The 17,495-nt window shown below is 41.1% G+C and overlaps 1 protein-coding gene across 1 annotated transcript in view; it reads left to right on the forward strand.

Moving 5' to 3' along the window:
- Positions 1-16,178, forward strand: part of LOC122805338 (mammalian ependymin-related protein 1-like) — a 57,725-nt gene extending 41,547 nt beyond the window's left edge. Inside the window, exon 6 of the mRNA XM_044075425.1 lies at positions 15,928-16,178. Within this exon, the coding sequence (XP_043931360.1) occupies positions 15,928-15,994 (67 nt within the window). The 3' untranslated portion in view covers positions 15,995-16,178. The remainder of the gene's footprint in view (positions 1-15,927) is intronic.
- The last annotated feature ends 1,317 nt before the right edge of the window (positions 16,179-17,495 follow it).

The raw sequence follows: 17,495 nt of genomic DNA on the forward strand, positions 1-17,495 counted from the left end.
AAAAGGCATCATTTTTCCAACAGAGAAGGTAGAAAAAAGAGGCAATGGGCACATGAAAAGGAAGAAATCAAAACTGAATGTGGAAGGATTGAAGAACATTACTGTAAGAAAAAAGAAGAGAAAGACAGATGTTGACTGCATGGCCCAAGATGTGGATTTACAATACCAGCTGGACGAGAATTTAATACACAGTGAAAACAGTAGGATTAATAAGACTAATAGTGATGAAGATCTATCCTTCGTAACAATTGATAGACCAGATATTACTGTATTAGAAGCTGAAGATTTTTCAGTGCTGGCCAGCAAAGATATTCTTGTAATTGGAGATTCAGTTATTAGAGGAACTGATACTTATATTTGTAGAGATGATAATGAACATCAAATAGTGTTATGCTTGCCAGGAGCAAAAAGAGGAGATGTGAGACAAGCCTTGGAACGCCTTAATGTAAGGAAGTAAGGATCTGTTTTTATTCATGTTGTGCAAATTATGCCATCCTCAAGGATTCTCTGACTGTTAGTAGGGAAATGACAACCCTTGTAGACAGTATAGCTTGCACCGGTGTTAGGACATATTTTTCACAAATCGCCTATAGAAAGGATAGCCAGGTCACTGTGTATGAAAACATTTTTTGGGTAAATACCTATTTGGAAAAATGTCCCGTTTTAACAAATGGAAATGTATAGAGCATCCAAGCCTAGTTTTGGGCACAAACGTGTTCAGACAGGATGGTGTGCATTTGTCAAGATCTGGGAAGATGCATTTTGCACCAGATATTTTGCAGTATTTGAAAAATACTAGGCAGGATTTTTGGCAGGTCAAAAATTTAACAATTCACAGATAGTAACATATGATGCATCTCTGATAGCTGTTAATGTTAGGAGAATTAATAATAAAGTTTTTTTATTGGAAAATTTGCTATATTCCCACAAGATTGATGTTGTTATTGTTTGAGAAACATGGTTAAAGAACAATGACTGGAAACCAGTTCTGTCAGGGTATAAATGTTTTTACTGTAACATACATTCTAACAAAAAATCAGGTGGAGGTGTTATGATAGGGATTAAAGATAGCTATAAGGCTTGTAACTGAAACCTGGTTCAAGGCTCCTGAGAGCACCCCAGCACTATTAGGTTTTACCTCATATCATGCGTTCCGGCCCCAAAACCCAGACCACACCACAAAAGGAGGGGGTGTATCCATATTCATAAAGGATACCCACACCTCCAGGTTGGTGGCAACGCCTAAGCTTGGAAACCATCCAGGTGCAACTAACCATAGGCAAAACTGCTCTACAAATTGTAGCATGCTACAGGCCACCCTCTCAAACTCAGGAACCCCACACAGCCTTCCTGAAGACACTGGAGGGTATAAATGTATCTCCAAACACCATCATATTGGGTGACTTCAACTACCCGAATATAGACTGGGAACATTACTCAAGCCCTAACTTTCTAGCCCAACAGTTCCTGGAGTTCATAAATTCAAATGCCATGGAACAGCTAGTCACTGTTCCCACGAGAGGAGAAAATATACTAGATCTCATTATCACAAACATGGGGACAAAATGCTCCACACCGGAAGTATATCCCTCATTGGTGAGATCTGATCATAAACTAATCTCACGGGAAATCCACATCCCGCCCCCCCCCCAAACAAAAAAGACCACAGTGAGGAACTTCTCTAAAGCAAGCTTCACACTACTCAAGACTGGTGTGATATCCTTCAAGGCCCCTGAGCCAGTGGAAACCACAACCCAAGATGCGGAAGCCCTTACAAATGCCTTCTATGAACACCTCCAGGACTGCATGGATCAGGCAATCCCAAATAAAACCAAGACTCTTTCCACAAAGGGCAAACATCCAGTCTGGTGGACCCCAGCCATTAACAAACTTTACAATAAGAGGAGAAAGCTATTACATGATAGAACAAAATCCATAAAAGGGAAGTCACCCCTGATCATTATTAGTAAAAAAATACGAGCACTCATAAAATCAACTAAGGCCAATTTTGAGAGAAAAATTGCCATGGATTCAAAGGACAATCATAAGGCCTTTTTCAGCTATGTTAGGAACCTGGGTGGAAACTCCCAGATATGCTCAGAATTAGTCCAAAATGATACAAAAATCACTGAACCCACAGACATTGCCAACATACTGGCAGACAGGTTCAGTGCAAACTTCACCCCCCTCTCCCCCCATAAAGGAGAGATAACTATCTCAGTGGAGTGTAGCCTCCCAGACATCTCAAATGCACAGGTGAAAGCTGCTCTCTCTAAAGCTAAAAACACAGCATCAATGGGACCGGATGGTGTCCCTGGCTGTGTGCTACACGAGCTAAATGAGGAATTAAACCCGCACATAAGGCAGCTGTTTAATCTCAGCCTTACCACAGGATACATGCCCAAGGAGTGGCGTACGGCAACTGTGGTCCCACTCCACAAAGGCGGTGCCTCTACGGACCCTGGTAATTACCGCCCCATAAGCTTAACAAGTCTAGTCTGCAAAGCTATGGAGAGGATCATAATGGAGCTCATAAACAAAGATATAGGGGACTTGCAGACATTGGACCCAACCCAGTTTTGCTTTGTCAAGGGCAGATCATGCCTTTTGAACTTGGTCGACTTCTTCGAAACAGTCACCAAGGCCATTGATGAGGGAAAAGCAGTCCATACAGCCTACCTTGACCTTGCAAAGGCTTTCGACACAATACCTCACTCGGGTATTGTAGAAAAACTTACCAGCTTAAATGTAAACCAATATGTCACAAGATGGGTTGCAAACTGGCTTAAGGACAGAACCCACAGGGTTAGAGTTGCTGGCGCTATGTCAGACTCCAAGCCGGTCACAAGTGGTGTCCCACAGGGCTCAGTCCTTGGCCCCCTATTGTTCGGCATCTACTTTTCAGAAGTACAGGCCAACATGGGAGGACTTTGGCTGACAAAGTTTGCAGACGACTGCAAACTGGGCGCCATAGTGGAAAGTGCATCGGACACGGATATCCTTCAGAAGGGACTCACGGAAACAGATAGCTGGTGCCAGAGCCATGGCCTGAAGTTAAACACCAAAAATGTATAGTCATACCCTTCGGGAAAAACAAGGTAACCCCAAGCTACCATATAGGTGGCAATCCACTAAGCACAGAAGAGGTTATCAGGGACCTGGGGACCCAGGTTGACAGTGGCCTTTCTTTTGACACTCACGTTGCTAAAGTGGTTAGAAAGACCTTCTACATTGCCCACCTGATCATGAAGGGATTCACATCCAGATCTAGTGAGGTCATTGTTCCCTGTACTCTTCACTTATCAGACCAATGATCGAGTACAATGCCCCATTCGGGATGAATCTCACCCGACATCTGCAGCAATTGGAGAGACCCCAAAAGTTCCTCACCAAAAGGATAAAGGGACTCCAAAATCTGTCATATGCTGCCAGATTGAAGAAACACCAGCTCTATTCAGTCGCATACCGTCTGCTCAGAGGTGACATGTGCCTGACATACAAGGCCATGTCCAACCTGGAATTAATGGACATGCTCCACCTCAAAAATCCAAATCCACCAAAACCACTAGAGCAAGCGACTTAAACCTTAGCACGGATATAAATAGGACGTGCTGGAGGGATAGATTTATCACTCAGAGACTCCCTATGCTGTGGAATAAAATCCCGGTCCATGTGAGGCAGAGCACCTCGCTGGCTCTGTTCAAGAGAAATTTTGACCTGTGGATGGGAGATCGTAGGTTTACCCCGGGAATCATCTCTGTGTCACTGCTGGACAGAGGCACAACAAACTAATGGGCACAGTATTTTTTCATATAAGGGGTGGCGTAAGCCACAAAACTTTGGGCTAGGCTTATAAATGCCTTAGGGCAGATAGCCTAGTATAAACCTATGAACCTATGAACCTATGATTCTTACATGTTCAATGATAACATCAATACTATAGATTGTGTAAATGTGACAATAAAGACAACCTTTGAACATATAAGAATTATTGGAGCGTATAGACCACCAAAGTCAAGTGCAGATGACCTGGGGGAATTCATAAATATCTTGCAAGAAACACAGGAAGGAAGAATACTGTTAGCTGCGGACTTAAATTTGCCAGAAACAGACTGGAATAACATTGATTTAACAATGTTAGTAAGGAAATTATTCACAGCATATATTCAGGAACAACAATTGCTTTAGATTGTAAAAAAACTTATTAGGGGGCAGAACATACTAGACATTGTTTGTGTTCCCAAAGAAATACTGTAACTTCAAGTCAAGTTTTACCATCATTGATGTGCAGTGATCATGGGGTTATAAGGTTAATTTGTTGCTAGATAATCTTGTCAAACTGAAATCTAAGTCAATGCACAGAAGGTTAATTACAGATTATATGGAAGCAAAACAGTAACTATGTAAACTTTACTAGAGTGAGGTGTTCAGCGGGAAAGCTGCAGATGGAATGTGGAAAGTTTTGAAAGAGAAATTGTTTGAGTGCAACAAACAAAAAAAAAAGTTTAACATCAGGATCTAGGCATACATCAGGGGAATATATTTCTACAAGAACAAGATATCTCATTAAGTTAAGAGACAAAAAATATAAGGAATGGAAGAGAGGTGAACTACAACTTTGAAAACTGAAATAAAATTGGACAAACAGATTAAGCATAGTGTGAGACAAGATCAAGAAAAGTTGAAGAAAATTTATATAAAGGTATTGAGCATAATAGAAAACATTTTTATAGATACATAAAATGTAGCTGGAGGAAAGACACACAAATTGATAAACTGTACAGATTCTAAAATTTATTCTCAGACACACCAGATTATAGACATATTTACAAAATCTTATGCAAAACAGTTTGGCTCCAAAAAAGGGGTGATACGTTGTGCTAGTGACATCCAGGTAACCCCAGATACTGGAATCAAATTCGATTATATTGAAAAAGAACTGTGCAAACTGGATCCAAACAAAGCACAGGGGGAGACAGAATTAGTAAGCTTGACCTGAGAACACTTCAGCCAATAACTTATGGTACCATTATAGCTGTTATTCACTAGGTCATATAAATATTAGATGATTCCTCAAGATTGGAGACGTGCTTATTAAACCTGTCTTTAAGAGAAAGGGGGTTAGGACAAACCCACAGACATATAGACCCTTAAGTCTACTTTCATGTTGTGGAAAAATAATGGAGAAGGTAAAATTGGATAAGTAATTGTCAGAACTGGATAGGTTGGGACTTGAAACCATACATCAGCATGCATATGTTGAAAGGAGATCTATTACCACCTGTAACATGATGTTCCATAACAATATAATAACAGCTATGAATGAAAAATTGTGCTGTGATGTAATTTATATATGTGACACTGCCAGCCCAGCTATCTGGAATTTTGTGGATAGTGTGTCACTTGTGAATATTAATATGATCCATAGGCTTGTCTTACAAATGTAAGAGAACTACATGTTATGTGTGTATTAAACTGCTGGTGCAGAAGTGTGTGCTAATCTGTATGTTATGCACTGAGCTTCAGGAATGTAGCCACAGTGTACCCTACTAGTAAAGAACAGAAATGTACAGTATATACCTGTGCAAATGTATGTTTTAATAGTAGCAGCTGGAACATGCAGAGTTAACTTGCAAATCCTCAAGAAAATAAGTTGAAATTGTTTATGATTGTGGTATCTCTCAGTTTCAGCTAGGAGACAGAATGTCTACAGCTAGAGGTTTCCTTGTATTGTCTGGAAACAGAAATAATTACAGGTTTCAAATGTAAAAGCGTTTAACTGCTTTACGACTTCCAGTTCTAGGCCAACTTCTGAGAGATAGTTATTTTTGACACAGAGGTGTTACGTTTTAAGTTTCGGTTAGCCTGGGACCTTAAGGCAGAGGTGACTAAGAGTGATGTCATCCAGTTAACCCAACAGTAATGTGTATTATTATTAATTTAAGAACCATCTCTCAGAGAAAGTCTGTGCATTTTGTATTTGTCTTTGGACATGAACACATCCATTCCACACTTGTACTTGCCTTGCTCTGTAAGTAATTCATTTAGGGCATAGTATCTCTTAGATATAGATAGGAATACAGTAAAAATTAGCTTAGATGTTTTCTGTATTTATTTGAGGCTGTCCTGCAGTGTTGTTTTAAAGTATTTCCTGTGATTCTGAACTTTGTTGTCATTGTGTTGAGTTATTCAGTATTGTCATGTGCTTTTATTATTTATTATTAAATATATTTAAACATTTAAATTGTGGCTGGTTTTAGAGATATTTAAGCTCTTAGAGTACTTGCACATGTATTTGGTGACACTATATAGGCCACTCCAATAGCCTTAAAGTTTTGGTCACACTTACCATTTGGATAATAGTAACATTACACAGTAGAATTGGTCACCCTTTGTAAGGGCCTTATAGTAGCTGATAAGTAAGGGTGGTTGGTGGCAGTGATTACTACCTTATAGTCTGGGCAGAAGGGGGCATAGCTAGTAAACCTGTGCCAGTCTTCCCCAGGAGTGTCTATGTGTTTGTATATAAATCATATCTCAAAGTGTGTGTGTGTCAGCTACTTGGGCAGGGACATGAAGCACTCATTGGACAGAGAGGATGCTGGAGGTTTTGGCTTAACCACTCATCTGAGATCATACACCTATAGCTGTGCCAGTGGGGAGTCTTACTGGGGATCTGGATAGAGAGAGAAAGAAACCAGCCGCAGACTGACTGTGATCTCTGTGTGCTCTTAAGGGAAATTGTACTTTGCTTTGTGTGTACTTGTCATCCTCCCAATGTCCATGTCCCTCACTGGTGCTAGTGGTGAGGATTGAGGCTCCTTGATTACTGGGCCAGTGCAGGGGCATCACATATTAAATTTTGGCAGTGGTGGGATAGCCACATCACATATTAATTGGGTGATGGTGGTGAGATAACCACATCACATATTAACTGGCTTGTAGTGGTGTGGATATTGAATTCCTGTAGCCTGTGTACAGTGATCACTGAAGGTGTTTGTACTCTTAATCAGTCAAGCAGTGAACATTCAGAGTTCATATCACAATTGTTTTATTTTTTGTTTTTTTTTGTTAGTGTAGTTAGTCAGGGTGAGCAGGCAAGCATGTCTGCAGAGGAGTATGGCAAGCTGACAAGGAATCAGTTGGCTGAGATGTGCCAGGCTTAAGGACTGGTGCATGCCAACCTCACTAAAGCAGACATGATTGCAGCTTTAGCCACAGCTGCATCACAGAATAGCAACCAGGAGGACAATCAGACTGACTTTGGAGATGTACAACTCTCAGAAAATGGACAGCTCAACCTTTCCACAGAGGACTTAAAAATATGTCTGGAGTTAAAGAGACTTGAGTTAGAAGCCAAGCATTTAGAAATAGAAGCAGCAGAGAGACTGAAACATCTGGAGGCTGAGGAAAATGAGAAACGTTGATGTCTGGAGGCTGAGGAGAATGAGAGGCAGAGGCAACATTAAAAGGAGATGCTGACTCTTCGCCAGAGTCATGGAGGTAATAGGGAAGTGAGTAACCAAACCCCAGAAACAACAAAGGTCAGTAAATTTCTTCCACAATTTACAGAAGGGGATAATTTTGATAGTTTCATTCATATGTTTGAGAGGGTATGTAAACAGTATAATGTTGACCAAGGTCTCTGGGTATGGTTCCTGACCCCCTTATCCCATAGTAAAGCTGTAACTGTAATGTCTAAATTGTCTGATATGAATTTTTAAAATTATAATACAGTCAAAATGTGTTTGCTAGAATATTTTAAGTTAACACCTGAAGCTTATAGAAAAAAAGTTTTGTGAGTATAGATGCAAGGCAGATGAAAGTGTGTGTGACTATGTTGCTGAACTAAGCACTTATTTTCATAGATGGGTGAGTGGATGTCAGGTCAGTACTTTTGAAGGGCTGACAGATCTTTTGGTGAGGGAACAAGCCCTTAGCCCTTTGCCTGAGGAGTTAAGAATCTAATTAGCTGATAGACAATGCAGTAATGGAGATTAGTTGGGGAAGAAGGGAGACCTATACCTAGCAAGCAGGGCATCTCTGCACAGGAAAGGGACACCCAGTGCTGCTCATGGGTCTAAGGGAATCCATAGTGGCCAGCTCAAACTGCCCCAACAGAGTCTGCCAGTACCAGAGGAAGCCACTAGTCTAGGTACATGTCCAGGACCAAGGGGTAAATGTTTTAAATGCAACCAGTGGGGCCATGTTGCATATAGATGTCCACGGAGGCAACATGGGGAAAAAAAGGTATGAGATGTAGGAATGACAAAATGCCAGCAGTAAGTTGTCTTGAGATAACAAAGGTACCAAACTTCCACAAGAGGTTATATCCTATCTTAGTGAATTAGACAGGGGCCAAGGCAGAGATCCACAGCCTCTGACTTAAGCATTGTGAAGCCTGCAATGGTTACAGAGGAGCAGTACTTGCTTGGGCAGTCTACTCCAGTCAGAGCTTTAGGAGGGACCCCATTCCAAATACCTTTGGCTAGGGTTCAACTTGACTAGGAGGATAGAAAAGGAAGCCAGCAAGTAGGTTTGTTTGACAATATCCCTGCAGATGTCTTGATAGGGAATGACTTTGATAATGCAGTACCCTGTGTGCGTGCAGTTATATGCAGTCAGGCTTGGAGACAATCATGTGGATCTAGTAGCCTGGGGAGACCTAGACTGACCACACACTTGCAGCTAGGACTGGTGAGGTGGTTACTTCAGGGAGGGAGCTACCCTATAGCAGTGAGACTGAAGATGAGTCACAGTTGCTTGTGAGTACTGATGTTTCCCTCGGACAGAGTGACTGCAAGGGCAAAGGTGAGTAGTAGTACCCAGGCTGACAGTGAGGCACCACTGTCAGAGGATGCCAGACTTCCTGTGGAAAGGGAGCTGGGCAGGGTTACAATGAGTGAGTTGAGACAGGATCGGCTCTCAGACCCTACATTACAAGGCCTGAGGGAGGTAGCTAGTGAGGGATCTGATTCTCAAGGGAAAGGGGAATCTGTATTCTGGGACAAAGAGTTACTATATAGAGAGTGGACCCCTGAGGGAGCGCTAGAGGGTGAGAGAATGCAGCAGTTGGTTGTGCCTAGAGCCTACCATCTGGCACTTCTAGCCATAGTCCATGATATTCCCTTTGCAGGTCAAATGGGCATAAAACGTACAAAGAGATGTATTATGCAGAACTTCTATTGGCCTGGAATTTCCAGAGATGTAACAGGGTACTGCAGGAACTGTGAGCAGTCCCAAAAGGTAGGCAAGGCAGAAGACAAGTTGAAAACCCCTTTGATGCCTTTGCCTGTGATTGAAGAGCCATTTTAGAGGGTAGCTATGGATATTGTGAGGCTTCTGAGTACCCTGAGTTCCACAGGGAAAAGCTATATCCTAGTGGTAGTAGATTATGGTGCCAGATACCCTGAAGCAGTGGCTGTGTCCTCCATTGAGGCAGAAAAGGTAGCAAATGCTTTGGTAGAAATTTTCAGCAGGGTAGGTTTTCCAACAGAAATACTGACTGACAGAGGTGCCAATTTCATGTGAGAACTGCTGGCTTATCTGTGGAAGTACTGTGAGGTGAAGCACCTAAAGACCACCCGCTAACATCCCCAGACTCATGGTCTTGTTGAGAGGTTAAACACTACACTCAAGATGATGCTATGGGCATTTGCAAATCAATTTAAGAGGGACTGGGGCAAATATTTGACCCATTTGTTGTTTGCTTATAGAGAGTTTCCCCAGGAATCCACAGGTTTTTCACCCTTTGATTTGCTGCATGGGCATAGGGTGAGGGGACCTCTAAATTTGATTCAAGATGAGTGGGAGGGTGAGTGTAAATTCCACAAGGAGTCTGTTGTGGCATATGTCCTAAACCTCAGGACAAGGCTCAGGGAACTCATGGGCTTGGCCTAGGAGAACCTGGCAGAAGCCCAAATCAGAAAAATGTCTGGTATGACAGGAATGCTTGAACTAGAGTATGCTGTAGGGCAGTAGGTAATGGTTCTCATTCCTGTCAGACGCAAAAAGCTGCAGGCATCCTGGGAGGGTCCCTACAAGGTGGTAAGGAAGGTCAGTGATGCTAACTACATGGTAGAACTTCTAGGTAGGTGGCAGGGGCACAAAATGTACCATGTTAACATGACAAATCCTTACCATGGTAAGGAGGCCCTTGTGCTGAGTATTTGTAGTGGATTGCAGGAGGAGTCTGAGGGGGTCTGGTAATGGATCTCCTCAGTGAGGCTAAGACTGACACCTCAGTGGAAGGGGTAGCAATATCCCAGCAGCTAACCCCTACCCAGGTTCGAGAAATCTGAGCAGTGTTACAGGAGTTTGGGGACATGTTCACTGGGAAACCAGGGTGCACCCACCTGGTGCAGCACCATGTGGATACAGGACCCCAAAGACCTATTAAGCAAGTCCCTTACAGGGTGCCTGAGAGAGTCAGACAGACCTGAGGGAGGAGATACAGGACATGTCGGAACTAGGGGTAATTCAGGAGTCCAGCAGTCCCTGGGCCTCCCCAGTGGTGCTGGTACCAAAGAAGGATGGCAGCACCAGGTTCTGTGTGGTCTACAGGAAATTAAATAGTCACACAGAGTCAGATGCTTACCACATGCCTAGGACAGATGAAGCCCTAGAGCTACTAGGTGGGGCTAAGTATCTTACCACCCTTGATCTTACCAAGGGTTAGTGGCAGGTGCCCTTGACTCCCAGTGCTAGAGAGAGATCAGCCTTTGTGACTCCTTTTGGCTTTTATGAGTTCACAAAGATGCCCTTTGGGATGAAACATGCCCCAGTGGCTTTCCAGAGGTTGGTACATTGTATCCTAGCAGGAGCAGGAGATTTTGCCCTTGCTTACCTAGATGATATTGCCATCTACAGCCATTCCTGGCAAGAGCAGCTTCAGCATGTCACGGAGGTGCTGGTCAGACTACAGAGGGCAGGGTTGACCATTAAGCCCAGCAAGTGTCAGTTGGGTATGGCAGAGGTCTCCTACCTGGGACATAGAGTGGGGAGTGGTAAGATCAGGCCAGAACCTGCCAAAGTGGATGCCATTCAGGCATGTCCTCCCCCGTTACCAAAAAGCAGGTGAGGGCATTCTTAGAGACAGCAGGGAACTACAGAAAGTTTGTCCCCAGTTATAGTACCATAGCTGCTCCCCTCACAGACCTGACAAGGAAAAACAGGCCAGATAAGGTAGTGTGGACTCCAGCATGTGAGCAGGCATTCCAGATGCTTAAAGGATCTTTGGGAGGACCCCCTGTGTTAATAAGTCCAGATTACAACAAGGAATTTGATCTGCAGGTGACTGCTTCAAACCATGGGGTGGGGGCTGTACTTAGCCAGGTTTCCTCAGCAGGAGAAGAGCATCCAGTGGTATATCTCAGTCATAGGCTCAAACCCAGGGAGGAATGCCATGCAGCTGTAGAAAAGGAAAGCCTAGCCATAGTGTGGGCAATGCAGAAACATCAGCCTTATCTCTATGGAAGAAAATTCATGGTAGTTACAGACCACAATCCCTTAACATGGCTACATCGAGACAGCCAAAAAAATGCCAAGTTACTAAGGTGGAGCCTAGGGTTGCAAGTATATGATATGCCAGTGCAGCACTGCAGTGGGGTTAGCAATGCCATTGCAGATGGGGTCTCAGGACAGGGAATGGGGAAAGGTATTCTCAGATAGGTTCACCCTCTCAAGCAATGTTTCTCAAGGGTCACTCGAAAAACTAGCTTGAGTTTTCGGAGAGGGGAGAAATGTGACACTGCCAGCCCAGCTATCTGGACTTTTGTGGATAGTCGTGTGTCATTTGTGAATATTAATAGGGTCCATAGGCTTGTCTTACAAATGTAAGAGAACTACCTGTTATGTGTGTATTAAACTGCTGGTGCAGAAGTGTGTGATAAACTGTATGTTATCTATTGAGCTTCAAGAATGTAACCACAGTGTATCATACTGGAAAAGAACAGAAATGTATATACCTGTGGAAATATATGTTTTAATTGTAGTAGCCGGAACATACAGAATTAACTTGCAAATCCTTAAGAAAATAAATTGAAAATGTTTATGATTGTGGTATCTCCCAATTTCATCTAGGAGGCAGGATATCTATAGCTAGAGGTTTTTTCTATTGTCTGGAAACAGAAATAATTACAGGTTTCAAATGTAAAAGTGTTTAACTGTTTTACGACTTCCAGTTCTAGGCCATCTTCTGGGAGATAAGTACTTTTGACACAGAGGTGTTAGATTTTAAGTTTCTGTTAACCTGGGTACTGAAGGCAGAGGTGACAAAGAGTAATGTCATTCAGTTAACCCAGCAGTAATGTGTATTATTAATTTAAGAACCATCTCTCAGAGAAAGTCTGTGCATTTTGTATATGTTTTTGGACATGAAAACTTTCATTCAGCACTTGTATTTGCCTTGTTCTGTAAGTAAGTCATTTAGGGCATAGTATCTCTTATATATAGATAGGAATACAGTAAAGATTAGTTTGGATTTTTTTTTGTATTTATTTGACACTGTCCTGCAATGTTGTTTTAAAGTATTTCCTGTGATTCTGAGCTCTCTTGTCACTGTGTTGAGTTATTCAGTATTGTCATGTGCTTTTATTATTTACTATTAAATATATTTAAACATTTTAAATTGTGACTGGTTTGTTTAGAGATATTTAAGCTCTTAGAGTACTTGCACATCTATTTGGTGACACTCTATAGGCCACTCCAATAGCCTTAAATTCTTAGTCACATCTTTTGGATAATAGTAACATTACACAGTAGAATTGGTCACCCTTTGTAAGGGTCTTATAGTAGCTGATAAGTAAGGGTGGTTGGTGGCAGTGATTGCTACCTTATAGTCTGGGCAGAAGGGGGCATAGCTAGCAAACCTGTGTCAACCTTCCCCAGGAGTGTCTGTGTGTTTGTATATAAATCAGATTTCAAGGTGTGTGTATGTCAGCTACTTGGACAGGGACATAAAGCACTGGTTGGACAGAGAGGATGCTGGAGGTTTTGGCTTAACCACTCAGCTTAGATCATAAACCTATAGCTGTGCCAGTTGGGAGTCTTACTGGGGATCTGGATAGAGAGAGAGAAAGAAACTAACCCCAGACTGACTGTGATTTTTGTGTGCTCTGAAGGGAAATTGTACTTTACTGTGTGTGTACTTGTCATCCTCCCAATGTGCATGCCCCTCACTGGTGCTAGTGGTGAGAATAGAGACTCCTTGATTACTGAGCCAGTGCAGGGGTGTCACAATATAGATTTAATTTCAGCATTTGGCAGGGTCATACACAAAACACTGATCAATAAATTAGTACAACTAGGTATTGATGTACTCTTGATAAGATGGATAGCTGCATGGCTTACAAATAGGACATGGCAAGTATCATACAGCAACTGGACAGGTGAAATCCTTGGTTGCAGACAGGGTGTCCCACAGGACTCTGTCCTAGGCCCTTACTTGTTTAGATTGTAATCTTTCTGACCTACATTTTTCACCTGAGGTGTTGTACAGCTATATGCAGACAACCTGAAATTGGGTAAACTGATTACATGTGTTATAGATAAGGCATGTCTGCAAAATAACTTAACTAAACTTTCCATTTAGGCACAGGCAAACAAATATGCTAATAATACATGAAAAACTAAGCATATGAGATTTGAGAGACATAAATTGAAAGGTGAATATTTAATACAGCACACAGCGATTGAAACTCTAGACTCATTTAAGGACTTGGGTATATGGGTAGATCCAGCTATGTGTTTTTCTGATCATTTCATCCAATTGGTTAATGATAGTTATAGAACTATAGGCTGTATAAAAAGATTTATAAAGACTAGGAAATCGAAATAATGAAGTAATTGTTTGCTAGTTACATTAGACCCAAACTTGAGTATGGAATAACAATATGGAAACCCTATAAGAAAACAAGCATGAGTAAACTGGAAAGAGTACAGTGGAAATAATATAAAGGCATTCATGGATGTGAAAATTTAAGTTATTATGAAAAACTAAAATATCTGAACTTGTACAGTGTGTCTTACAGATATCTAAGAGGAGATTTTATTCAGGTATATAGGGCATTTAGAGACAACTACCTTCGGGAATCTTTAGGGTTGTCAAAAAGTACTAGAGAATCATCAGACAACCTATACAGAAGATTCTATAGGGATGAGAAGTGTACTAATTGGTTCTGACAGAGTAACTGATGCATGGAACAGACTACCAAATTACATTAAAGCAAGTACTAGTTTACATATTTTTAAGAACCGCCTGGACACTTATTATGGGAACAAATGTTTTGGTATATTGGCAAGCTAGAAGGGCATCAATGTCCATGCTTGAAATATTTGTGTGTATAATTGGGTTACTGGAGAACTTGAGAAGGTTGTACATGTAGAAGTGACTGATCTGGATGTCACTAGAGCCTTTGATTTTGAACCACACAGGGGCTGTCAAGATAAGTGCAAGCATTAGGAGTCAAATCATGACGGAGACATAGCAGGATTAGACAGTTGTACACAGAGGATTCACTTCAGAAGGTCACAGCCACCGACTAAACTTTAACTAGTTTTCCACAACAATTGTATATTTAGGTCAGTATTTCTCACTGTGTAGGTTTTTACTTTCATTATTTAAACAGGTAGACTGTCAGTTTTTTCGTAAGTGTTATGTAGAAGTGTGTCACTACCATGCTTAGGGGTAGTCTCTCAGGTTTTGGGGATGAGGATGGTGAAGGAGTGCTCAGCGTGTTTGAGTCTGTATTGTGATGTATTTTTAGAGGTTTTCATTCAATGTCAAGAATATGCTCCCTTTATACCAGACACTAGTGTGTGCACGTGTGTGTGTGTGTGTGTGTGTGTGTGTGTGTGTGTGTGTGTGTGTGTGTGTGTGTGTGTGTGTGCGTGTGTGTGTGTGTGTTTGCAATGCTGAAGACCATTTAAAGAAATGGATTTCATGGTATTGGAAGGTGTAACCAGGTGTGTGAATGTGTGCGTGTACGAGCATGTGTGTGTGTGTGTGTGTGTGTGTGTGTGTGTGTGTGTGTGTGTGTGTGTGTGTGTGTGTGTGTGTGTTTATGTGTATGTATAATGCAGGAGCAATAATACAAATACTGATTAAGTAAATGGGGCTCTTCTCACCAGAGCATAGAAGAGGCAGAGGAGACATAACATGGGTACAAATGTTTATGTCAGGGGAAGATGAAGCGATCAGCTTATGAAGGAAAGATAGGAGGGAAGTAGAAACTACAGGCAGCAGATGGCTGGGAACAAAATTCTCCCTAGAATGAAGAAAGCCTTTCTTCATACAAAGTGTTAGACAATGGAATGCATTTCTATAATAGGTGGAGGAGGGTGAATCCACTGAGACATTTAATAAAGTGTGGCATGGGAGGAATATGGGAAAGGAAAAAACAGAAATGAGACAAGATGAGGAATGCTTTCTAAAGGCAGGTGAGATATCCTGAGTGTCTCATGAAATTAAGGTAAACGAAATGTGTGCTCCATGTGTCATAGAGTGACATTGCTGTATGGCTGACCCTACCTGTGTTAACCACACTCCCACTACCAGCACTCTGTACCACAGAGAAAGGATGGCTTGTGGCATCCAGCCATGCCTAAAACAAGATCTGCTATCTCTATGACCAACCTCCCAATGAATTCAGTGAACAGCATTATAACTACCAACAAAATCATTTTTTTATCACAATGACATGTTTAATGATGAAGAAAGTATCACATGATATTCCCTAATATATAGAATGCATTTTTACACCTTACATACTTAATGTATAGTATAATCCATGAAAGACAGTGTTAGCTAATAGTCATGAAGGAAGAGTATATTTGGGTGTGAAAAACATAGCTGTGTGTGTTAGAGCGTATCAGAAGTATGGCTAATCAGTTTAATTTTTAGCCCTCTACTTTCTTTCTTTCTTTCAGGTTCTTCAACATAACCTTGGGCATAAAAAACTCCGGGGTGTTTGTTCCACCACGTTACTGCAAATAATCAAGGATTGAATGTCAAAAAAAAAATGAAAGTCAGCAAGAAGTGAAGCCTGGGAATAGAGAAATACATGCTGATATCTATAACTTTTAAATGGTAGTGTATCAATAGCTTTGGTTAACTGCTATTCTAAGTCAGGATTCTGTTTTTTAACCTTCTGTTTGGAGAAAAATTAATTTTACAAAAGTCATGCTGTATTGATTTCTTGATGACTAAATAAAATCATTTTGCTGCACTACTGAGTTATTTTATGGTCTTTTGTAAATCAGAAGTAGCTCTTTTTATTACAAATCTGTTTGGTTATTTGTATATTTTGCAGTGGCAATGACAAAATAAAAGGGATGCTGTATTAAATATCTCTCATTTTATTAGAATGTGTTGGAGTCTTTGTTATATGGAATATTCATTGCATCTAATTCATGATATTGTTCCATGGAAAACCTCTTTTCCTGATGTGTGATTTGTTTTATTGGTAATTTATGTGCAGTTAGAAAAAGAATTTCAAAAATAAAAGAAAAAACTATATAATACTGGATTGAACAGACTCCATGAATTGTAGTCCAAATGTCTGTTCAGCAGAAGAAAGTAGGCAAAGATATTTTACTCAATGTTTTCAGTTTTAATTATTGTAAGTTTTTTAACCCTTTCTAAGGCTGAGATTGGTTATTTGAGATCAGAGCTCTACTTGCTAAACAAATGCAAACAAACAAACAAGCAACGCATTTGTAAAAGTTGCAATCTGATTTCAAGTTCTAAAAAATAAAAGTAGAATTTAAAATTAATCTATACAGAATAATACAGTACAGGGTCAGACAAGAGGGTATTATGACAGGGGAGGGTACTGCCTGTGATGCTGGCATATCAGGATTAACTAGTGACCAGTGATAATATAGTGCAACTCACAGGGGATAAGCTTGAGCAGCCAAAGGCTAGATCACTTACTTTGGGGGGAGGGTGTGGTTTTTGTGGCACAATGCTGCTTTACAGTGGATGTTACACACACCCTCCTGATGACATACTGCAGCAAATAAAAACAATCTTTATGGTTAGGATGAGATGATGTTGAATCACAATGCATTAGTCTCCTCCTGCACATCAAAACATGGATGAATCCTGTGCTAGCTGTGAACCTGTGCTTGTGGTCACTGTCCAGCGCAGCAAGACAGCTGGTCTAGAGTTGTGTTATAGGGAAGGAGAGGCCCTGGCTATCTGCAGGTGATCTTCTTGGTCAGCATGGCCCAAACATATTTAAACTTTTTTTTACTCTGTTATTGAGTTCTTGTTTAAATGCATTCAAATCCCAAATCAGGGACATATTTTAAGTGTGGTGGTAAGAAATTCAACACTCTCGTAATTCTTTGTGAAAATTCAGTTGTTCTACTTCTGCCCTTATTTAATGTTGCTAACAGGTTCACTTAACATGATCTCAGTCCTCTGTGTATTTCTAGACACTTCCAAAAGAATGGTTCACTACAGATTTTTATACCACCTTTCAAAAATCTAA

This window comes from Protopterus annectens, chromosome 6.part1 (genome assembly GCF_019279795.1).
Source record: "Protopterus annectens isolate FY-2018-M chromosome 6.part1, PAN1.0, whole genome shotgun sequence".
Taxonomy (NCBI): Eukaryota; Metazoa; Chordata; order Ceratodontiformes; family Protopteridae; genus Protopterus; species Protopterus annectens.